Here is a 22,046-nt window from a genome sequence, read left to right as displayed (position 1 = left end):
AACTGACCTAAGACAGGGAATGTTTTCTCCAATTAAATGTCAGGAAATGTGAAAAACTGAGTTTAAATGTATTTGGCTAAGGTCTATGTAAACGTCTGACTTCAATTGTATATATATATATATATATATATATATATATATATATATATATATATATATTTAAGCAATATCACATGAGCAAGAGTGCGATATGACCCTACATCAGCACTGCTGTGATATGGCCTCATGCCTGTGTGATATTGCTTATATACAACAGTTCAATGAACAAGTACATTTGAAAAAATTAGGAATTACTGAGAACAGTCATAAAAAACGCATTTGTGCATGGAACTTCTTTCTTACGCCATGGATCAGAATCTGTCGTTGCTGGCTCAAAACAAATGATGTGTCCAAGCCTCTCAAAAACATCACTTTAGAACTACTAGTATCACGGCTTGGGCTGTTTCTAACATGTTATTGGGGAAACAAGGATGTGTGTGTGTGTGTGTGTGTGTGTGTGTGAGAGAGAGAGAAAGAGAGAGATGGAGCGTGTGCGATCACCTGTTGATGATGCTGTAGTCTGAAGATAATGTCATTTTGGTGAAATTCATCCTATTTTCTCAGTGGAAAAATAGCCGTCCAAGCGGGGGTATTCCTCCCTATTTCGCGGTAGCCGGTGCGCAAAAGTCATTCACTATAGAAACTGCAATGTCCTCCGCTATTTTTAATAGTATGTCCTCTCCAATGTGGAAAGTCTGGTAAGAGGTAAGCACCTTGAGTTTGTGTAATTAATCAGTCTGTTGTGTCTCTCAGCTGTGATGAACCTTAATGCTGAAGTTGTTAGTTTAAAGCCGTTTAAAGTTATTTCCTAGCTTTAGTTGTGTATTATTAATATGACCGATCATGTAGTGCTGTTCATGTAAACACTGAGTTACGCTGACTCACGTCACCAACTGGCTCATATTACACACATGAATGGTCTTTTGCTTCCATACAAAATATGTAATGTCATAATATTAAATGTAAAGAGCCAGATAGCTCTTATACTTCTCTTACACTTTAGTTTAGAATGGCACGAACACAACTAGAGTGATACAAACAGTGAAGCACCCGATTGCTGATGGTGTGAGACCATCAGTATTCATGGAACATCTCTCGTCCAAATCAGATTCGAGGACCAGAACTAACTGTTGTTTATAATATATATACATAGATATATGAAATAGAGAATATTATTCAATTCAGTTCAATTCAATTAATTTTTACTTATGTAGCGCCTTTCACAACACACATTGTTTCAAAGCAGCTTTACAGAAAATCATGCATTAACAGAAAATTAAACTGTAATATATATAAAGTCTTAGAGTCATCATTGTGTAGTTTGATAAAATACAATAGTGAATTGTGTTTAAAAATAAGTAATTAAATAACAATTTTAATTTAGAACCCCAGTGAGCTAGCCGAAGGTGACTGTGGCAAGGAACACAAAACTCCATAAGATGTTGGTTAATGGAGAAAAAACCATGGGAGAATCCAGGCTCACTGTGGGGCCCAGTTCCCCTCTGGCTAACATCATGAATATAATGCCAATATTACTTATGTATAGTGCAAGTCATGGTTTAAAATTGTTAAACTAAGTAAGTGTTAAGTGTCAGTGTTTCAGCAAAGATTTTGTATGAACTGTAAGATTAATGAATAATGTCTTTGAAGTCCATCCTGGATTAACTGCAGAAGTTCACATAGATGCGTTGTCCTTGTTATTTGGCTGATGAAGGGTTTTGTTGGCAATTAATTGATAGTCTATGTATTCCATTTCAAGAGTGTAGTCCAACATTAGACCGAGATGATGCAGGCAGAGATCAGTTAGGTGCATCACAGTTCAACTGGCCGGTAATTTCGGTGAGGTCTATCCTAAATCCAAGGTTCAGGCAATGGCATATGATGTATCCCATGTCTTATGGTTGGAGTTGGCATCAGTTCATCCTCTGAAGTCATCGTAATAGACTGAAGTGATGTTTGGCTGGCACCGGCTGCTATTAGTCATCATCACTCAGAGACACGGAGCAGTGGAGTCCAACACGAAGCAGGAATGGAGCTGGATTCAGCCTGTTCTGGTGACCTCAGGATAGGAGTCCCAAGGTTGAGACAGGGAAACAAATAGAATAATATTAGCATAGATGCCATTCAGTTTATTGTAGAGTTATATATCATAATAAATGTTTCTGGTTTCAAACAACTGATTTTGATGTGTAAAAGTGATTTTCTAAACTTTTTCTTCTTATGTCTAAGGTTAAAAGTTACGAATACACGAATAGCAGAAACAACAACTGTTGCTTGCAATTACCATATAAGATTTTATCATGGCTGTGAGACCAGTTTTTAAATAAAAATAGTCATAAATAAAAACAGAATGGCTGAATTGAAAGACTGAATCTTTAAAATATGTACTGAACTTGCATGATCTTGTAAATATGTAACACTCTCCCTTTTTGAATTAAATTCAGTACTATGGTATTATTCTGTTCTTTCTCAATGTAAGTATTTTAATGGTACTATTATTGTTAGCACATATGTATGTTTCTTTACCAAAAGATGAAAGATATATTGGTAACACTTCACAATAAGGTTCAGTTTGTTAACATTAGTTAACAACATTAGTTAACATGAACTAACAATAAACAATACTTTTACAGCATTTATTAATCTTAGTTAATATTAATTTCTATGTATAGTAATACATTTTTAAAAATCTAAAATGTAATGCACTATGAAGTAACATGAACAATTTTATTTTCATTAACTAACATTAACGTCCTGGTTACTTGCGTAACCTCCGTTCCCTGATGGAGGGAACGAGACGTTGTGTCAATGTAGTGATATTGGGGTCACTATTGGGAGCCCGAAACACCTCTGGTCTTTGAAAAAAGGCCAATGAAAATTACGGGTATAAAAGGAGCTGGTATGCAACCACTTATTCAGGTTTTGTGCTGAGGAACCGAGACAAGGTCCCGGCCATTTCAGTGGGCAGTCCAGCTTTGTGGCAGGAGGGACACAAAGTCTTGTTCCCTCCATCAGAGAACAGAGGTTACGCAAGTAACCAGGATGTTCCCTATCTGTCACTCACTCGACGTTGTGTCGATGTAGTGACGCTAGGTGTCCCTATACGAAACGCCACAACTGGCTGAACTGTATTACGTGAACTGGCGGTGTTTGATGGGCAGACCACTGTGTGCCTCGTAGCCAGCGCAACAGGCCGACACGTGACCTCCCCCAACGCTGTTATGAGTGTCGAACAGCCCTTCGGGGACAAGTCGACTGCCCAAAAGATAGAGAGAGGCTAGCCCAGTCGTGGCCTTTTATCCTCTCTTTTTTTTCTCTCCCCAAAAAAAGAGAGACATTTGTTAACCGACTGGGCCACCAGGTCTACATCGGGGGGTGTCACTCCCAAGGGGAAGACACCGCGGAGACTACACCCCACCCGGGGGGGGGGTATTTTGAGTGAAAATACATCACATGGTCTTGCCGAGCTTTGTCGGAAGTATGTCATGTGGAGAAGTCCCATGGTAGGTCCTTCCCTACGGGGGAGGTGTTTCTACAAACATGGTGACAGAAGACGCAGTTTACCAACAGGGAAACGAATTAGCGAAAGATATACATCGCATGGGGTTACCTATGGGGAACCAACACATGCGGAGCACCTACCCCAGTACAGGGCTTTGTTAGCACATGTACTGAGCCGGAAGCGAGTTTCTCCGCAAACTCGTCTGCCACAGGGCTCGGAGGAAGTCATCCAGGGAACACAGTTTGTGAACACTACTGGGAGTCAACAGTGCACGTCTTCAGCTCAGGGGAGGTGAAAGGTGCTATGTGCAAGCGATACATCCGGCCAGCTGTCCCGGACTTACCGGCTTGTGCCTGCCACTACACGGGACGAAACCGGTTCCACCCGGAGATTGTAGAACCTTGCAAAGGTGTTGGGTGTTGCTGCTCAGAGACCCTAAAGCTCTGTGTGCGATCCAAATAGATGCGTAAAGCGTGCACCGGACATAGCAACGTCAGGGCTGGGTCTGCCTCATCCTGGGGCAGCGCTTGCAGGTTCACCACCTGATCCCTAAAAGGGGTTGTGTGAACCTTGGGCACATAGCCCGGTCAGGGTCCCAGGATCACGTGAAAGTAGCCCGGACCGAACTCCAGGCACGTTTCGCTGACAGAGAACGCTTGCAGGTCTCCTACCCTCTTGATGGAAGTGAAAGCAGTCAGGAGGGCAGTCTTCAAAGAGAGTGCCTTAAGCTCAGCTGACTGCAGGGGCTCAAATGGGGCTCCCTGTAGACCCTGAAGAACTACAGAGAGGTCCCATGAGGGAATGAGGCACGGTCTGAAGGGATTCAACCTCCTGGCGCCTTTCAGGAACCTGATGATCAGGTCGTGCTTCCCTAAGGACTTACCGTCCACTGTGTCGTGGTGTGCCGCTATAGAGGCTACCTACACCTTCAAGGTGGAGGGGGACAGCCGCCCTTCCAACCTCTCCTGCATGAAGGAAAGCACCGATCCGACTGCGCACATCTGGGGGTCTTCACGTCGGGAAGAACACCACTTAGCGAACAGACGCCACTTCAAGGCATACAGGTGCCTCGTTGAGTGATTGAGTGATCGTGTCTACCACCGTGGGTCCAGGGGCCAGACATGGAGATTCCAGAGGTCTGGTCGCGGGTGCCAGATGGTGCCCCGTCCCTGAGAAAGATGGTCTTTCCTCAGGGGCCAATCGTCGAGATAGTTGAGGATGCGAATGCCCACTTCCTTTAACGGGGCAAGGGCTGCCTCAGCGACCTTCGTGAAGACGCGAGGGGACAAGGACAGGCCGAAAGGGAGGACTTTGTACTGATACTCACAACCCTCGAATGCAAACTGCAGGAAGGGTCTGTGTCGAGGTAGAATCGAGACGCGGAAGTATGCGTCCTTCAGGTCTACTGCCGCGAAGCAATCTTGATGCCGGACGCTCGATAGAATGCGTTTTTGCATCAGCATCTTGAACAGGAGTCTGTGTAAAGCCCGGTTCAGTACTCACAGGTCCAAGATTGGCCGCAACCCACCGCCTTTCTTCATTACAATGAAGTAAGGGCTGTAAAGCCCCTTCTTCATCTCGGCCGGAGGGACAGGCTCTATCACACCCTTCCGTAGGAGGGTAGCGATTTCCGTGCACAAGGTAGCGGCGTTCTCACCCTTCTCTGAGGTGAAGTGGATGCCGCTGAACCTGGGCGGATGCCTGGCGAACTGAATCGCGTAGCCGAGTCAGACGGTCCGGACCAGCCATCGCGACAGAATGGAAAGCCTTGCATCCAAGCTCCGGGCAAGGGGGACCAAGGGGACAATCTCGTCAGACGTACCGGTGGGTGGGGCCTCGCGGCGGGGTGGAGCCTGAGGTGCCACGTCGTGTTGTGGCCTTGCTGAGTTCAGGGACATTTATGTACTTACCTGGCTCCTTGTGACCACCCTCGGAACAGCCTGGGATGGGGGAGGAAGAGGCCTGTCCTCATGACCCATGGAGACAGTCACATCAGGGGCATATTTGTGCAACAGCTGGGCTCGCAGGGGCGGGGAGACTGCCGCTGTAGCACCAAACCTGCCAAAATGGAATAGTGGACGGAATAGTGGTCATAATGACAGCCATGTGCACCGGGTATGTGACCCAGGGAACAAGGAAACCGCTCTTTTGCTGAACTCTTGGGTACCGCAGCCACTTGGGCATGCAGCGAAATTAAATGTAAAGGTAACAAAAAAATTCTCCTCCTGGCCCTCCACTGGGGGATGGAGTTGTCTGCTTACTAGCTCCAGAGCAGCGGGTTTCCTCGTCCCTGGGTCACCCGTCTCAGGGGTGCTTCGAAGCCTTTCTCGGGTTCTTGGTGCTCAGCCGTGTGACGGGGGGTGTCTGCTTCCTGTGGTGGGCTCCACGCTGAGGCCGGGCCGCAGGGGCGGGCTGTGGCGGAGCCGGTGCAGACACTGCAGGAGGACGCCCTTGGCAACGAGCAGATGGGGTGTGGGATCTTGAGCCGCGCCGGGGCAGGATGTGTCGGATAGCTTCCGTCTGCTGCTTCACCGCTCAGAACTGCTGGGCAAAGTCCTTGACGGTGTCGCCGAACAGGCCAACCTGGGAAATGGGGGTGCCAAGGAACCGTGCCTTGTCGGCCTCTCCCATCTCGACCAGGTTGAGCCAAAGGTGGCGCTCCTGGACCACCAAGGTGTTCATCTCCCGCCCGAGAGACCGCGCCATGACCTTCGTCGCACAGAGAGTGAGGTCGGTCGCCAAGCGCAGCTCCTGCATCAATCCCGGGGTGGAACTACCCTCGTGCAGTTCCTTTAGCACCTTGGCTTGGTGGACTTGCAGGAGAGCCATGGCGTGCAGGGCGGAGGCAGCTTGTCCAGCGGCGCCATAGGCTTTGGCCGTCAGGGACGACGTAAACCTACAGGCCTTGGATTGGAGCTTTGGGCACCCGCGCCAGGTGGCGGCGCTCTGTGGGCATAGGTGCACCGCGAGTGCCTTATCCACCGGGGGGATCGCCGAATAGCCCTTGGCCACCCCACCATCGAGGGTAGTGAGGGCGGGGGAGCTGAAAGATCGGGACCGGCAGTAAAAGGTGCCTCCCACGACCTTGTCAGCTCCTCGTGCACTTCCAGGAAGAAAAGAACTGGGGCAGGGCGTGGCTGTGAGCAGCGCCGCGAGCCCAGTAACCAATCATCGAGCCGCGAGGGTTCAGGGGAGAGCGGAGGGTTCCACTCTAGCCCGACGCTTGCGGCTGCCCAGGAAAGCATGTCCGTCATCTCCGCGTCAGCCTGTGACTGGGTGACCGTACCCAAGGGGGGGAGCCCAGCTGAGGCTTCCGCATCTGACTGGACGAGCCCGCTCTCCGATGCTGTGTTCGAGAGCTCATCACCTTCACGGGCTCCGAACAAGAGGTCGAACTCACCATGAGACGAGCCGGCGGACTCATCCGGAAGCCCGATCGGGGCAGACGATCGTGCTGGGGAATGGGAGGTCCGTGGGGGGATACTCGGTGGAGGTGGTCCCATTGGGGTCCCCAGTGCTAGCCACGCTGGCCTCATACCCGTAGGTAGAAGGACCGAGGCGGGGAGCCGCTGGGGTGGCTTGCTTTCTTACAAAGGCAAGCCGTGACTGCATTGTTGCCATGGACATGTTCTCGCAATGAGTACATGACCCATCCATGAATGCTGTCTCCGTGTGGGCAACGCCCAGACACGAAAGACAGCGATCGTGACCGTCAGAAGGCGACAGATAACGACCGCAACCAGGAATAACACACAAACAGAAAGGCATCTTTAAAAAGACGCGTCTTTAAAAAGACGTTCCGTGTGTGCCGCTCTTTTAGAGAAATATACTCTTTTTTAGAATATACTCTTTTATTTCTGCCGAAGCACCCAGGGGCATTCTCTGCAGTGCACCAGTGCAGAGGGGGGAGAAGCCGCTGAAATGCGCCGTCAGATCCAGCAGAGGTGAATGAACAGCCATGGGAATTCAGCTCAGTGAGCATCGACCGTTCGGCTCCAAAGAGAAAATCTGAATGAGTGGTTGCATACCAACTCCTTTTATACCTGTATGTTTGGGGGAGTGGTATGCAAAATTTTCATTGGCCTTTTTTCAAAGACCAGAGGTGTTTCGGGCTCCCAAGAGTGACCCCTAGTGTCACTACATCGACACAACGTCGAGTGAGTGACAGATAGGGAACTAAGATTAATAAATGCTTAAAAAATATATTTTTCTTTGTTTGTTAATAATACCTAATGCATAAACTAATGTTGATGAATGAAACCTTATTGGAAAGTGTTACTTGTATATTTGAATTTATAAAATGTGAAAACTGTTACAGTTGCCTCCACATACAGACTTGCACTGTCAACTACATCTTTTAAAAGTGAAATATATAAATTAGGTAAATCATTTTGTATATCCCATTTAATTATGGTAGATAAACAGAATTATAAATTGAATAATAAAACTGAATAAAACCATTTGTTGAAATTAAAAAATATATATATTTAGAGATTAATACAGTATATTGAAGAGGCAGCATTAGATTAGATAAAGAGTCAGGAAAAAATCTGAGATAAGGTTTGGATTCGGGTTCCGTTCATCATATTCTAACAGATTGTTGTAAAGCCCAAAGGAAAGGGAAGGCAGCCAGTAGCACAAGAAATCTGGCCAGGCTATAAGCCTGATAGGGGAAAAAACATGAAGCACACAATGGATGATTACATTTCTGTCACAGCGTGTTGCCAGTGCACCCTTGAGAGATGCATTTAACCTAAAATTGCCCTTGGTGACAGCTAAATTTAACCATAAGCCTCTGTCACTGAGCCAAAATCTTTCTCCGCAGTAAACATGCTTATAGTGTTTGCATGTAAACACTTGTAAGGTCTGAAAGATGACATTGCGAATGCCAAGTTGTGCGATGCATTCTGTTAAAAATGTATTGTTATCAATTGCTTTTCTGTCACAGAAAATCCAAACAATAAGTGCAGTGGATCCAGATGACCCGGCCAGTGGACATCGCTTCTTCTTCTCTTTAGCACCAGAGAGCTCAGTGCGAGCAAACTTCTCAGTTCGAGATAATGAAGGTGGGTGCCCTCTCACATTTTCTGGCCCTCAAACTAGCTCACTCCCTCCTCATGATGACAACACAGACCAATCGAGTAGTAGAAATCTTTATGACTTATGGCCTCTTCATGTCTAGATGTTAAAATTATGACAAGATCGTTCTGCAGTAGCCATTACTTTAGGTCAGTCTGAGTTTGTTATGGTCTGCTGAAAGGGCAGCTCCCTTTGACAATGATTTCACCTGCTTCTTAAAGGGATAGTTTACCCAAAAAATGACAATTCTGTCATCATTTACTCATCCTCATGTCATTTCAAACCTGTATGACTTTCCTCTGTGGAACACAAAAGATGTTAAGCTGAATTTTAGGGACTGAAAGCTTTTGTCACTATTGTCTTTCATTGCACCAATTTTCCATACAATGAAAGTGAATGGTGACTGAGGCTGTCATCACATTTTGCATTCCATGGAAGAAAGAAAGCCAAAGGATTTGTAACAACATGAGGGTGCACAAATGATAACATAATTTTCAATTAAATAGTGTTTGATCATGTGCATTAAATGTGTTCATATTTAGTTTGCTATTTTTTATTTTAAAAGGGAGTTTAATACCCTAAGTGCATATTCTTTTTTTCTTATTTTTTTCATTTTGCATCTGTTACCTTTCTATGCAAATGCATACAGACAATGTTAAACATCATGTTCATGTTCAGATTTATGTTCAGTAAAAAAATAAAACAAGTAAAATTGTCACTTATCACTTGCTTTTAACCTTAGCGATTTACAGTAAGATCTTACTTCCCACCTCTGTAGTCATCATTACAATTATGTGACGTGCAAGTGCTTCGTAATCTGAGAGTATATGGATAATAAACTAAGCACTCAATTCATTACAGACAACACAGCCGGGATCTTTACACAGCGGACTGGATTTGGCAGAATGCACAAGAGCACCCATCTAGTGGCTGTGGTGATCTCAGATGGCGACTTCCCAATGCAAAGCAGCACAGGCACGCTCACAATTCATGTGTGCACGTGCGACCGTGCCGGCAACATGGAGATGTGCAACGCAGAGGCTCTGACCAGCTCTGCGGGACTCAGCACAGAGGCACTCGTGGCCATCCTGCTCTGCATTCTTATACTGCTCTGTAAGTTCCACTTCCACCTCTCTTAACAATCAGATCACTTCTTGCTACAACCATCTGTCTAATCACCGCTCCAGCCCCTATCTGTCGGTCTGCTGTCGGCCTGCTCATCTTTCAAGCTCTTTGTTAGTGGGACTCTTCATTTTCCCACCTGTCTTCCTGTCAGTTAGCGGTTTTGTCTGTGCTACTATTTGATTAATTACAATTCCAGTGGTCTGAAGTGTGAATGCCTGATCTGCATGTTTAAAAAAAAAAAAAAGAAGAAGGAATTTCTGACATGCTTAGTTGGCTGAACTGATAAAGCTCAGTTGTTAATTATTTAATCATAACAAGAGCTAGATTTCAATTAATCTCAAATTAATCCAGTCTTGATTTAATCCAACAAGAGAGGAATATCATTACATTTGAATTCTAGGCTTAATTTAATGGAAAGCATCTTGCTTACAATAACTGCATGTAACTGATCAATTTACCATAGGGCTCGTTTGTTTTCTTCTTTGGATTTTTGTGATGCAGTTCAATAGGAATAGAAAAGAGAGCTTTTAGTAAGCATACTGTTATTTGAATTTGAGATACTGGTAACATCAGCCAGATCTCACCAAAAGACGTGACACCAAGGTGACATGTAAAAGCATGCATCATGTATGAAGCTCTTTATACTCCACTAATGTGAAAGATAAATTATAAAAGCAACCAACCAATATGAAAAGTGTTGCATTCACACACAGTTTCCAAGAATCTGGAAACTTTAGCCACACTTAATGTATAAACAATATTAAACCAAGTGACATATCTGCAAACAAATTATTCTAGAGCTTTTCTCATAATCAATTTCTTATTTTTGTTTTGCTTGAAAAATGTGCTTGCGTTATCTTTCTTTAAAATAAATACCATTTAGTGTGTTCTTTTTTTAACTAATGCAAAGACGTGAGCTAGGATTCCATCGAAATGTTTAAAAAATTTTAAGCACATTTCCAAAAATTAGACTAAAGAAAATACGAATACGTTTTGCATTTCCATCCACTACGTAAGGGGTCTTTTCAGGCCATGGACCCCTCGGTAGCTAGAGAGACGGAGCAGGGACCCCCGTTACATATTGTATAAAACTTGAGTGTTGCATTTTATGCCTATAAAAGCATGTGTGGTAGTGGCCTACCATATTATTGTATGTACATACATAATGATGTTAGCATTGCAAAGCCATTAAAATAATCATGAAATGATGTACAGCAGGGGTCTGCAACCTATTTGACATGAAGTGACATTTTACATTTTCCTTGTTAATCACTGTGCCATACCCCCTCCTAAAATAAACTCTAAACAAGAAACTCTTTGCTGTAATCCGCTCAGCCATGACCAACGCAAAGTAGACGCGTTTACTTAAATGCCCCTCTACTGCTGCACTGCTGAATCTGATCTGTGTCGTGTTATAAGCGGCTCGTGATAAGCATGGTCGCGTGAAACCATTTAATCACACTTTAACAATGTTTGGCATTCTATTCAGTTCATAACTAAAAAAAGGATGCATGAATATGAGGAAGGATTACTGCAAGAGGAAGATTTGGGATGCAGCTGCAAAGGACTTCAACATGTCGATAGACTAAAATTCATACTCCTCTCTCTTGCTCGCATGCGATTGAGTGATTATTAGGAGTGCCAATGGTGGATCAAATAATAATTTGTGGATCCCCTGTTGAAGACCCTTTCACTACGTCATGTGCATTATCTTGAGGGAGCTGGCTTGTCTTGATTTAGGAGCTGAATGACCTCCTTGCTTCAGGGAGAATTTTATCTGCAGGATTGTAGCAATTGTACCTCATTTTATTAAACTCAACTCAATTTTATTTATAAAGCACTTTCAAAAACCACACTGGGTACCAAAGTGCTGTACATGGAGTTTACTGTAAAATCAGTAAAATAAAATCACATACATACAGCTTAAGAATACAACAAGCATTTAAAACCGACAAAGACAAGATAAGAGAACTTGACACAGTACAATTTATAATGAAATTAATTAAAGCTAAGGAAAATAAATACGTTTTTAAGGCCCCCTGGAAAGACACTAGAGACGGAGATGATTTCATGGCCAACGGAAGCTCATTCCAAAGTCTAGGGGCTGCCACCGCAAAAGCTCTATCACCTTGAGTTTTAAGGTGAGATCGAGGAACCGACAGACACAGCTGATCACCAGAGCGGAGAGACCTTGAAGGTTGATGCAAACTTATTAAATCAGAGATGTACTATGGTGCTAGACCATGGAGAGCCTTAAATACATATAGCAACACTTTGTACTGGATTCTGTATTGGATCGGTAACCAATGTAGGGAAATCAATACTTGGGTAATATGGTCTCTTTTCCTGGTTCCAGTTAAAAGCCTAGCAGCTGAATTCTGAACCAGCTGCAGGCGAGAGAGAGAGGCCTGACTCACACCCAGATACAAAGCATTACAATAGTCCAGACGAGAAGACACAAAGGCATGCACAACCTTCTTCAAATCATCAAAAGAGAGGATGGACTTCAACTTTACTATAGATCTAAGATGGAAAAAGCTATTTTTAACAACAGCATTTATTTGCCGATCAAACTTGAGCTCAGTGTCAAAAATAACACCCAGGTTTTTCACATAGGAATGTTTTTTCCCTGGAAGCAATGACAAGTTGCCATCTAAATTTACCCCACATTCCCTTTGACCAAAAATAATAAACTTTGACTTATCCTTGTTTAATTGGAGAAAGTTGTTTGCCAACCAACACTTCACATCGGCCATGCATTTATACAGAGATTTAAAAGAGGGTTGCCCATGTTTAATTGGAAAGTAAAGTTGAGAGTCATCAGCATACAGATGGTAGTGTATGCCATGCTTATCAAAGAACTTTCCTAATGGAAGCATGTAAAGGGAGAATAAAACAGGTCCCAAGATGGAACCCTGAGGAACCCCACACGTTAAAGGAACAACTGATGAGGAACAGTTCTCTAAACAGACTGAAATTGTTCTACCCTTGAGATATGAATAGACCCAATCCAAGGCTAACTCCTGAATACCAACCTGGTCTCTTAGGCAATCGATAAGAATGAAATGATCGACCATATCGAAAGTGGCACTAAGATCCAGCAGCAGAAGAGCAACAGGACTACCAGAATCAACACCTAATAATATATCATTTAAAACTCTCAACAGAGCCAACTCTGTACTATGACCGGCTCTGAAACCTGACTGAAATTTATCGAGCAAATTATTGCTAGCTAAAAAATCATTGAATTGTGCAAGCACCGTCTTCTCTAATATTTTTGACATAAAGGATAATTTTGATATAGGTCGAAATAGGTCGATATAATGCTGACAGTACTCGCTGAAAAATAAGTGTAACATCTGATATAATAAGGGCTCAAATGGCTTCGATGCCTACACGGTGCCAGCCTCCACATACCTGTGTCCGCCCGCGCTCAAAATTGTTCAGGCGGATTGTGAGGACCCACTTTAAAGACCAGCGGGGGATTAAACACAGAATGTTAAGGGCTATGTTCGAAGAATTGTGTGCCAAGGTCAGACCTTTCGTTGAGCCAGTTACATCAAGCTATTGCACACTCATAACGTGCACAAATAAACAAAACATTTTATGGTTTTGCGAATAAACTGTTTCAATCACGTTAATGCACATTTTAACTAATGCAAAACTCTAGAAAATCCATTTCCTCCTAGCGCATCAAATTTTAAAGTGAATTTTGAGAGTTTATTTGCATAAAGCAAATAAAAGCGTTTCCATTCAGGATATCTTATGCATATTTTCAAAATGTGCATAAAATTAGTTGGATGAAAACCCAGATATTGTGTGGCTTTAGCGTCCAAATAAAGATGTAATGATGACAAAGCTTCTTGTTTTCAATTTTTATTAACAGAAACTAAGAATGTCAATAGATCAAAATAATTAACAGGATAAATTGTGATTCAAGAAGTTACAAGAATTATATGTCCTTCAATAAAAACAGTTGTTGTGGGAGTTGTTGTTGAATTAAAGAAATATGATGTCAGTTTTCATGTCTTACATCTTATTTTTTTGTGGGTTTTAGTATTTTTTTATTTATTATAGCAAGTTAGATTATTGTAATAGCTTATTAACTTTTTTTATTATTTAAGTCATCTAGAGGCCCCCTTGGAACTTTGTTGAGGCCCCTTAGTGGGCCCCAGCACCCTGAAAACCACTGATCTATTGCAAAGACATTTGTACATTGTGGCTTAAGTGTCTAAATACTTTTTGGGGCCACAGTATGATCACCAGATATCAGTCTTGCTTGCCATTTACAGTACATATTCATTTGTCTTATTCTATAGTGATCGTGGTGCTGTTTTCTGCCCTGAAACGTCAGAAGAAGAAGGAGCCCCTGATCATCTCCAAAGAGGACGTGAGAGACAATGTGGTCAGCTACAACGACGAGGGTGGTGGCGAGGAGGACACCCAGGCCTTTGACATCGGAGCACTTCGCCACCCGGAGGTGATGGAGGAAAGCAAAATGCGGCGGGACATCTTGCCCTCCGAGTCTCTCTACCCCCCACCACCACTCCGTAGGACCATCGTGCCATCCCGTGACAACGCCGATGTGCGGGACTTTATCAACCAGCGTGTGCAGGAAAATGATGGCAACCCCACGGCTCCTCCTTATGACTCGCTGGCCACCTACGCGTATGAAGGTAACGGATCAGTGGCGGAGTCGCTCAGCTCACTGGGATCTGTGTCCTCAGAAGAGGTGCAGGACTATAACTACCTCAGCGAGTGGGGGCCGCGCTTCAGGAAGCTCGCCGACATGTACGGTGGAGAGGACAGTGACTGGGACTCCTAACGGACATATGGCAGACTGCGGAGCGGGACTCATTTGCTGTGCTACCTCTAACTGAAGACTGGAGTGGCAGAATGAGGCAGCCTAATTTCTTTACAAAGTGCCGTTTCATGCTTCTCATTGTCCTACAATCAGGCACTCGGGTTCTCCATCCTGATTGGCTCTGCATTTTCTCTGCAAGGCAGATGCAAAAGAGGAGATGAACTTCACATAGTGCTACGGAGGATGTTTCTGTACGTTCCAGACTTTAATTTTCTCTTATGCACATGTGCTCTCTTGTGCTCATCAGAAAGAAATCAACTGCAGTGACATCTTTCTGCATAATCCCAGATTTTTCTTGAGATGTACTGTAGTCTGCACTCAGCGTTTGCAACATTTCATATCTGTAACCATCACTGAAAAAGTTCTTTTGAAAAGCCTACCATCTGATCATGCAGAACTGCTCTTCAAACACTGTTTCAAAAGAACAGTTTATCTGTAGATTGTGAGCCTGTGATACACTTGAAGTGAACATTAGCAGGCATGCTATAAACCATTTACTAAAAAGGCCAAGAACAAGTTGAAGTAATGAGACCAAGGCTAAACTTAAGCCTGTGAATTCATCATCAGACCTCAATGTGTAGAAGGGAGCTCAGAATCAAAATGTTCAAGATCATAGAAGTCGCCTAATAACTGGGAGGCATTTTGAAACCCTTACTACTAATCGTTTGCATAATTTAACTAATCTACTTACACACTCATGAAAAGATGTGTTGTCCTGTAACCAGAATCAAGACAGATTGAACTCCATGTAGATCATCTAGAAAAATGGGTCAGGATATGTTTCATGGTTGGCACTGGTTTTCATCATCCACTTGAAAAAAAAGAAAAAAAATGCAAGAAGCTTACAATTATCTGCTATGCCATTGGACCTAAATGTGTTTTGCTTGAATTCCTTAAGCAGTCTGGCACACATTTGCTTGAACTCGGAACTGCTTAGTATTACTTTCTCCTTATGAGAGACACATATTCACACATTCCCTTAAAGACATGCTGCAAAATGTAACATTCCATACAATTACCTTAAAACATTGTGTAAGCATGTCTTAGAGCGATCTATTCTCAATGATTTTTTTGCTCTCCATTCATCAAACAGAGAGATCAAACACAATACAGTCAAACCAACAAAAAGAAGAATAAAACATTCATATCTTTACATAGAATTACTGATCAAAGCTTAAAGTGAATCACTTGGCCATGACTGTGCCCTCACATCAGTCCACAAAATGAGCCCAAGATTGCGTTCACTTCTGCCTTTAGAGAGGGGGGAGGCATCTATGAAGACTGGTTGAGCAGGTAAATATTTGTGTTTTAGAAGCAGAATTCTGATTTCTGTTCTTTGTCATTGATATTCTGTAAAATAAAGAAATAAAAAACAGGAAAAAAGATTGTTATTCATGCTGTAAAATCTTGATTTAATGAACAGTGCTTTGTACCAGTGGCTTGGGAAGAGTAGATTTTGTCCATGTACTACTTTGATTTATATCTTGTGATATTTTGTACCAAATATTTATATACTACGATGATGACTATATATTCTTGAAATATGTACATTCGGTATTATTGTGTGTTCTGATCGTGTTAAACTGTACATGTAAGCCAGTTGCAGTTCATTTGATGTCGTGCAAATGGATTCAATCTTTCATTGAAATAAATGTTCTTTTTTCAGAAACCATCCGAATCTCAGGAATTATTTACAAGTCCACATTGAGAAACAATTAAAATGCATTACATTGTGCTTTTGACACATCACAAACAATTTGTATTTATTTATTTATATGTTTCACAAATTGCTGTTTGGATGCTTGCCATTTTGTGAGCCAAGTTAAAAGTTAAAATGATAGTTCACCCAAAAATGAAAATTCTCTTATCATTTACTCACTCTCATGCCATCTAAGATGTGTATGACTTTCTTTCTTCTGCTGAACACAAGTGAAGATTTTTAGAAGAATATCTCAGCTCTGTAGGTCCACACAATGCAAGTGAATGATCTAGAATGATTACAGATCTAGACTAAAGACGAGGGCCGACCGTGTCTTGGCGCGAAGCTATGGAACAGTATTCTTATGTCCCTTAGATCTGCCTCCACCTTATGTCCTTTAGGTTTTATGGTTGTACAGCACAATGGTCAACTTTTGTTATTTTTATTGTGCTTTATAGATAAACTCATTGATTGATTGATTGATTGATTGATAATTGATTGATTGATCAGGCATTTGAGTCTCCAAAAAAGCAGATAAAGCCAGCATATATCAGCTCTATAGGTCCTTACAATGCAAGTGAATAGTGTTCAGGCCTTTAAAACTCCAAAAAGCCGATAATGTCTGTATAAACATAATCCATAAGACTCCAGTGGTTTAATAAATGTCTTCTGAAGCAATCCAGTTGGTTTTGGGTAAAAACAGAAAAAAAAAATATCTCCTTTTTCACTGATCCCCAGGGAGACTCCTGTCAGTGAATAAGGTGTTACATTTTGGCCTGTTCTCACCTAAAACCAACTGGATCGCTTCAGAAAACATTGATTTAAACCACTGGTGCATATGGATTATGTTTATACTGACATTATCGGCTTTTTGGAGCTTTAAAGGCCTGAACACTATTCACTTGCATTGTATGGACCTATAGAGCTGAGATATTCTTCTAAAACTCTTTGTTTGTGTTGTGCAGAAGAAAGAAAGTCATACACATCTTAGATGGCATTAGGGCAAGTAAATGATGAAATAATTTTCATTTTTGGGTGAATTAAACTTTTAAAGGGAAAATTCTCCCATCATTTACTGAACCTCATGTTGTTTCAAACCCCACAAAAAAGGAGATGTTAGGCAGTATGTTAGTCTCAGTCACCATTCACTTTCATTGCATCTTTTTTTTTTTTTTCCATACTATAAACGTGCATGGTGATTGAGGCTATAATTTTGCCTAAAATCTCATTTGGTTTTTCACAGAATAATAAAATCTTACAGGTTTGGATCAACATGAGGGTGGATAAATGATGAAAAAAATGTAATTATGGAACCTAAAATATTGTATTTTCTGACTGACATGTTGTAGGATGTATTGCTGGCGCATAATGAAACTATATTATTGCCTCTGTTCAAATCAAATCTTCCCAATGTATTGGCATGACTGCAACATGATTCTTCGAGGCCAAATGTCATGATAGTTATCTGGAAATGTTCAGTGCCTGCCCCAGATCGTCAGCTTATCAGGCCAATCTATAATGAACATCTCAAGGCTTGCTACTGGATTTGGGGAGAGGCAACAGGATTCATTTTAAATTGATTGGGGATCAGCAGTTGTGAGGCAGGTGGTGACATTTCAAACAATGCTCATGTTAACGCAATCACCCTGACATCCAGTGCTCTCTACAAATATGTACGTAGACACTAGTCTCATATTGTCTCTCTGTGTGTCTGTACAAGCTATTATTAAGGTCTTAAATCTATAGGCACATTTCAGGTTTCCAGTGAGCTAACCTCATTTAGAAGGGTCAGTATGCATGTATTGGAAAGAAAATCAAAACATTTAGTAGAGGTGCTGTTGCTTCAGAAAGAATCTAGTTAAAAAGTGTTATTAAAGAGAGGCAAAAGAACACATAAGTCAGTAAAATAGATCTGATTTAACTTAATACATCCTCAGTCACTGGGCAAAGCTTTTTGTAGGGTACATTGGGATCCTCCTTAAGGAAAATGCTATTTTTTTCTTGTCTCAAAATATATGAACAGAACTTTTTTTTATTGAATGTTGATGGAATAGCATAATTTGTGTGAAAAGAAATGGTAAAAAAAGAAGTTTGTTTTGATTTGAAAAAAGGAAGCTAGAACAGCCTTTTACCCCAAGTGTAAACTTTTATGTAGCATTTAATGACATAATCATAATAACTTCTTCAGCAAATGGTGCACCAATTCTCTGTGTATTTAATCACTTTTAGCCTTTCATAACCTCTAAAGTAAGCATTTTATAAGAAGTCCTGTTCTTTCATTAACTGAACGGTGCTACAATGGAGCTTGAAGCTACAAAGTGATTAGAGCATTTAATATGGCCCACTTTGCACATCCATCGAAACAGATCTATTCCTCCCAATTAAGGAAAATGATTTTTTGTAGTTCAGACATTCTACATCTTCCTTCTCTGCCAGCCTAACAGTTATGGGTGGGCTGTTGACCACAGTTGGTCTTTTCAAGGTCTTTTTTAGCCCCAACAAGAATAGTATTTGGGGGGGAATGAAATGTCCACAGAGTGTCACCTAAAGTGAGTTGTTTTTAGTTGTTAATCATGAAATACAGTCAACAGTAATGTATATTGTTTTAACCATACCCAAACCCTAAACCTAACCAGCAGAGAGTAAAAATTTAATCTTAGAGGGAAAATGCAACTTCTGAATCACGCTCATCATTGATTATGTCAATGTGATTACTTCCCGGATTCCACAGGTACAGTGGCATTCCCATTGAAATGCACTGTATAAACGGCATACACTTTACTCCCTTATACATGCGGCTCTATCAGTAAGCAGTTTTCTCCACAGCAACATAATTTCCCTACGCTTGTGTAAATAACAAACATGGCATCCGAGAAAGACTTCGCTATTTTATTCTTTGTTGCTTCGTTTTATTTCCAGATATTCAAGAGTTGTTGCTGTGTTTGTTTCCTTAATTTTCTATTGCGACCCGCAGCGGAATTGCTCTGCAATATTGGGGTTTCCCTTTTATGTAAAATGCCAGGATTCCCCAATGTACGAATGTGAGGGACAGTTACATCGGTGTGTATAAATGGGTATAGCTCATGTGTTCTGTTCCCACTGTACACGCAGAAATGTTGAATTATTTCCACTGTGTTGACTTGTTGTTGGGCTCCATCCTATGACGTTAGTTATCCAGTCTGTTCCACGCACATGGGTACTCGTAAAAAATCTGTAAGAATGCAGCTTATTTGTTTACATGACCATAAGATGCGTTCTCTGGGAGAAACCTCGGGGTGTTAAACTGCTTTCTCTTAATCCCATAAATGGTGTAAGGAAAATGGCATTCTTGTTTACATGACATTTCAGAATGCTGCTTTCTGCAAAAATCCTGGAATAAACCATCTTCTTATGTGCATGTAAACATGGTCAGTAACTCTGCAGAATGGGGGTCGATGTCAGTGTACGGGAATTATCTGGGGTTTTAGTATTACATTATATATTATATTACTATATATTAAATTGCCTAAAAACTGATCTTTTGCCATTGCACCTAATGACCTCATGAATCAGGAAAATATGGTAATACATAGTATCTAACGTGTTTTGGAAGTCTCATGATGGTTTTTGGTGCTATTTAGAGTTTGGAGAGAAAATAAATGAAAATGGCCCTTAAGTCTCATTGAACCCTATAATTAAGGAGCCTGAGCAAAACTTAGACAGCTTTTAGCTGACATGTATAAAATGTAATGTTATGTTTTATTCACATGTGGCAAACTCTCTCTAGACTCCAGTTCATTAAATGAGTGTATATTGAATCAAATATGGCTGGTAATCGTAGCATAAGACAAGATTACATTAACAATGCAGTAATGAAGGCAAGAAGGGCACAAAGCATAAGAAAAAAATGTACACTTGAGTGTGTTTTAATCCCTGTAATGTTAAACTGACTAAAGGTTAGTTGAGCTTCAGGCTCTTGCTGGATGTGCTCTAGGAATATGCCATGCTCACGGCTCAGTCTGTGAAGAACCAAGAAGGAACTGCCTGAATCAATGCCAGTCAACATGTCAGCAGAGCCGCGCAACTGCTGAGGGTTGTAACTCATCATGGCCGAGGCTTAAAACGATGTGTCGCTTCCCATTAGCCTCGCCCGTCTCTTTAGCCTTAATCTTTAATGAGCATGTCATGTTAGGGGAAATGGTAAACAGCAATCTACCTCATCTTGGGCTTTGATTTCTCTCTTTTTCTTCCCCTGCATTCATGGGGAGCTGTATAATTTGTTGCTGCCATCACTGACAGGCAAAGTTTTCATTGTTATTCACAAGAACACGTAAAATTGTTTGGACTTAACTTTGCTTTTGGGACTTCTTAACCACTGTCGCTTCTTAAGCGGTGTAAAAGCTCTCTTTTGTGGCGAAACAACGTTTATATTCAACCTGCCAAGCGTGGTGAAGTGCATTGAAAGGTCTGTTTTCTGTGTTAACCAAGTGATCCTGATGTTGTTTAAAATGCATTGTGTCATGGCCTATTTTCCAGTCATTCACAGAATGAGTCCCATTCATTTGTACGCTCATTTCGGTTACTTGTAGTTCTGAGTCATTTAAAAAGCAATAGACTATTTATTTGCCATACAAAAGACATTTAGCTATGGCTCAAAATAATAATTTTAACAGCATGTTTAGCAAAACATACGCTATCATACAATATTTTATGTAGCAGTGACATAGTCTGTATGGCCCTCATTAAGACTTCATGTAGCAATCATTAGTGAATGCTTTTGATGGATTATTCTAATTAATGTGGACCTGTATGCTTTTCTTGGAGTAGTTCAGTTGGAAAGTAATTCTTATCTCTGAGTCTTACACATCTCATGTTTCAATGGCTTTTAAAACTTTCTAAACTTTTCAATCTACTTGTTACAGTATTATACATTAGAGTGTGAAACAAAAATCCTTGTCAGCATTAATGCAACAGACAGATAAAACTGATTAAATTAAAAGCTTGCAGGGAAAGTTGGGAAAAATGAAACTATTTAGGAAATGGCGATGCAATTGCTGAGGCTATTGTAAAGCTTCAGCTTTGAAATGCAGACCTACAACAAAAGCTCTATACTGAGAGGCATTAGTCACATCACGTGGGGTTTCATTTTATTTATTTTTTTTGTCCTTTGCCTTGCTTATCTGGGTACATGACAGGTATTTGGTAATCACTGTCTGCCCATTAGAACAACAGAGTGCAGTGAAGAGTGATGTGGTTTGGAAGACAGCTGGTGTCAAAATCCAGCAAAAAATCATTAGAGCTTGAAATATTGAACCTGTAAGGCACCAAGTAACAATCTCCCACTGGGTTTCATGTCTAGTTTTTCATGTCTGTAGTGAGTGTGAACCCATGCACAGAGGATCCAAATCTGTATGGACACTCCCAGTATATGTGCGAAAGAAGCCAACCACAGTCACACTGGTCTCTTTTGAACCTTTGCAGCCACATTAGGCAAACACTGTTTCCTATTAGAAGGGACATGAAGGCTTTCTTCAAAACAACGCACATCGGAGGTGCTAACTTCTCAATCCAATGGACCAGAAAATGCAGCCTCTTACCACACACTGGTCGAACGCTAGTGCATTTATTGGTAAGCATTCCCTATATATGGTATATGAGCAAAGGTACCATTAAAGGGATAGTTTAGTCCAAAAAAAAATCCTGTCATCATTTCCTCGCCCTCTTGATGTTTCAGACCAGACTTTCTTTCTTCCATGGAA

At 41.7% G+C, this 22,046-nt stretch overlaps 1 protein-coding gene across 2 annotated transcripts in view; it reads left to right on the top strand.

The window, feature by feature from the left end:
• Positions 1-16,279, top strand: part of LOC127442358 (cadherin-6-like) — a 56,849-nt gene extending 40,570 nt beyond the window's left edge. For both annotated transcript variants that reach the window (XM_051700320.1, XM_051700319.1), the window contains exons 10-12: positions 8,490-8,607; positions 9,482-9,733; positions 14,065-16,279. In XM_051700320.1, coding sequence (XP_051556280.1) covers positions 8,490-8,607; positions 9,482-9,733; positions 14,065-14,570 — 876 coding nt within the window. In that variant the 3' untranslated portion in view covers positions 14,571-16,279. The remainder of the gene's footprint in view (positions 1-8,489; positions 8,608-9,481; positions 9,734-14,064) is intronic.
• Positions 16,280-22,046: the final 5,767 nt, after the last annotated feature.

This window comes from Myxocyprinus asiaticus, chromosome 6, assembly GCF_019703515.2.
Source record: "Myxocyprinus asiaticus isolate MX2 ecotype Aquarium Trade chromosome 6, UBuf_Myxa_2, whole genome shotgun sequence".
NCBI classification, from domain to species: domain Eukaryota; kingdom Metazoa; phylum Chordata; class Actinopteri; order Cypriniformes; family Catostomidae; genus Myxocyprinus; species Myxocyprinus asiaticus.
The sequence above is the reverse complement of the archived record's forward strand: the minus strand, read 5'-3'. Positions and strand labels throughout refer to the sequence as shown.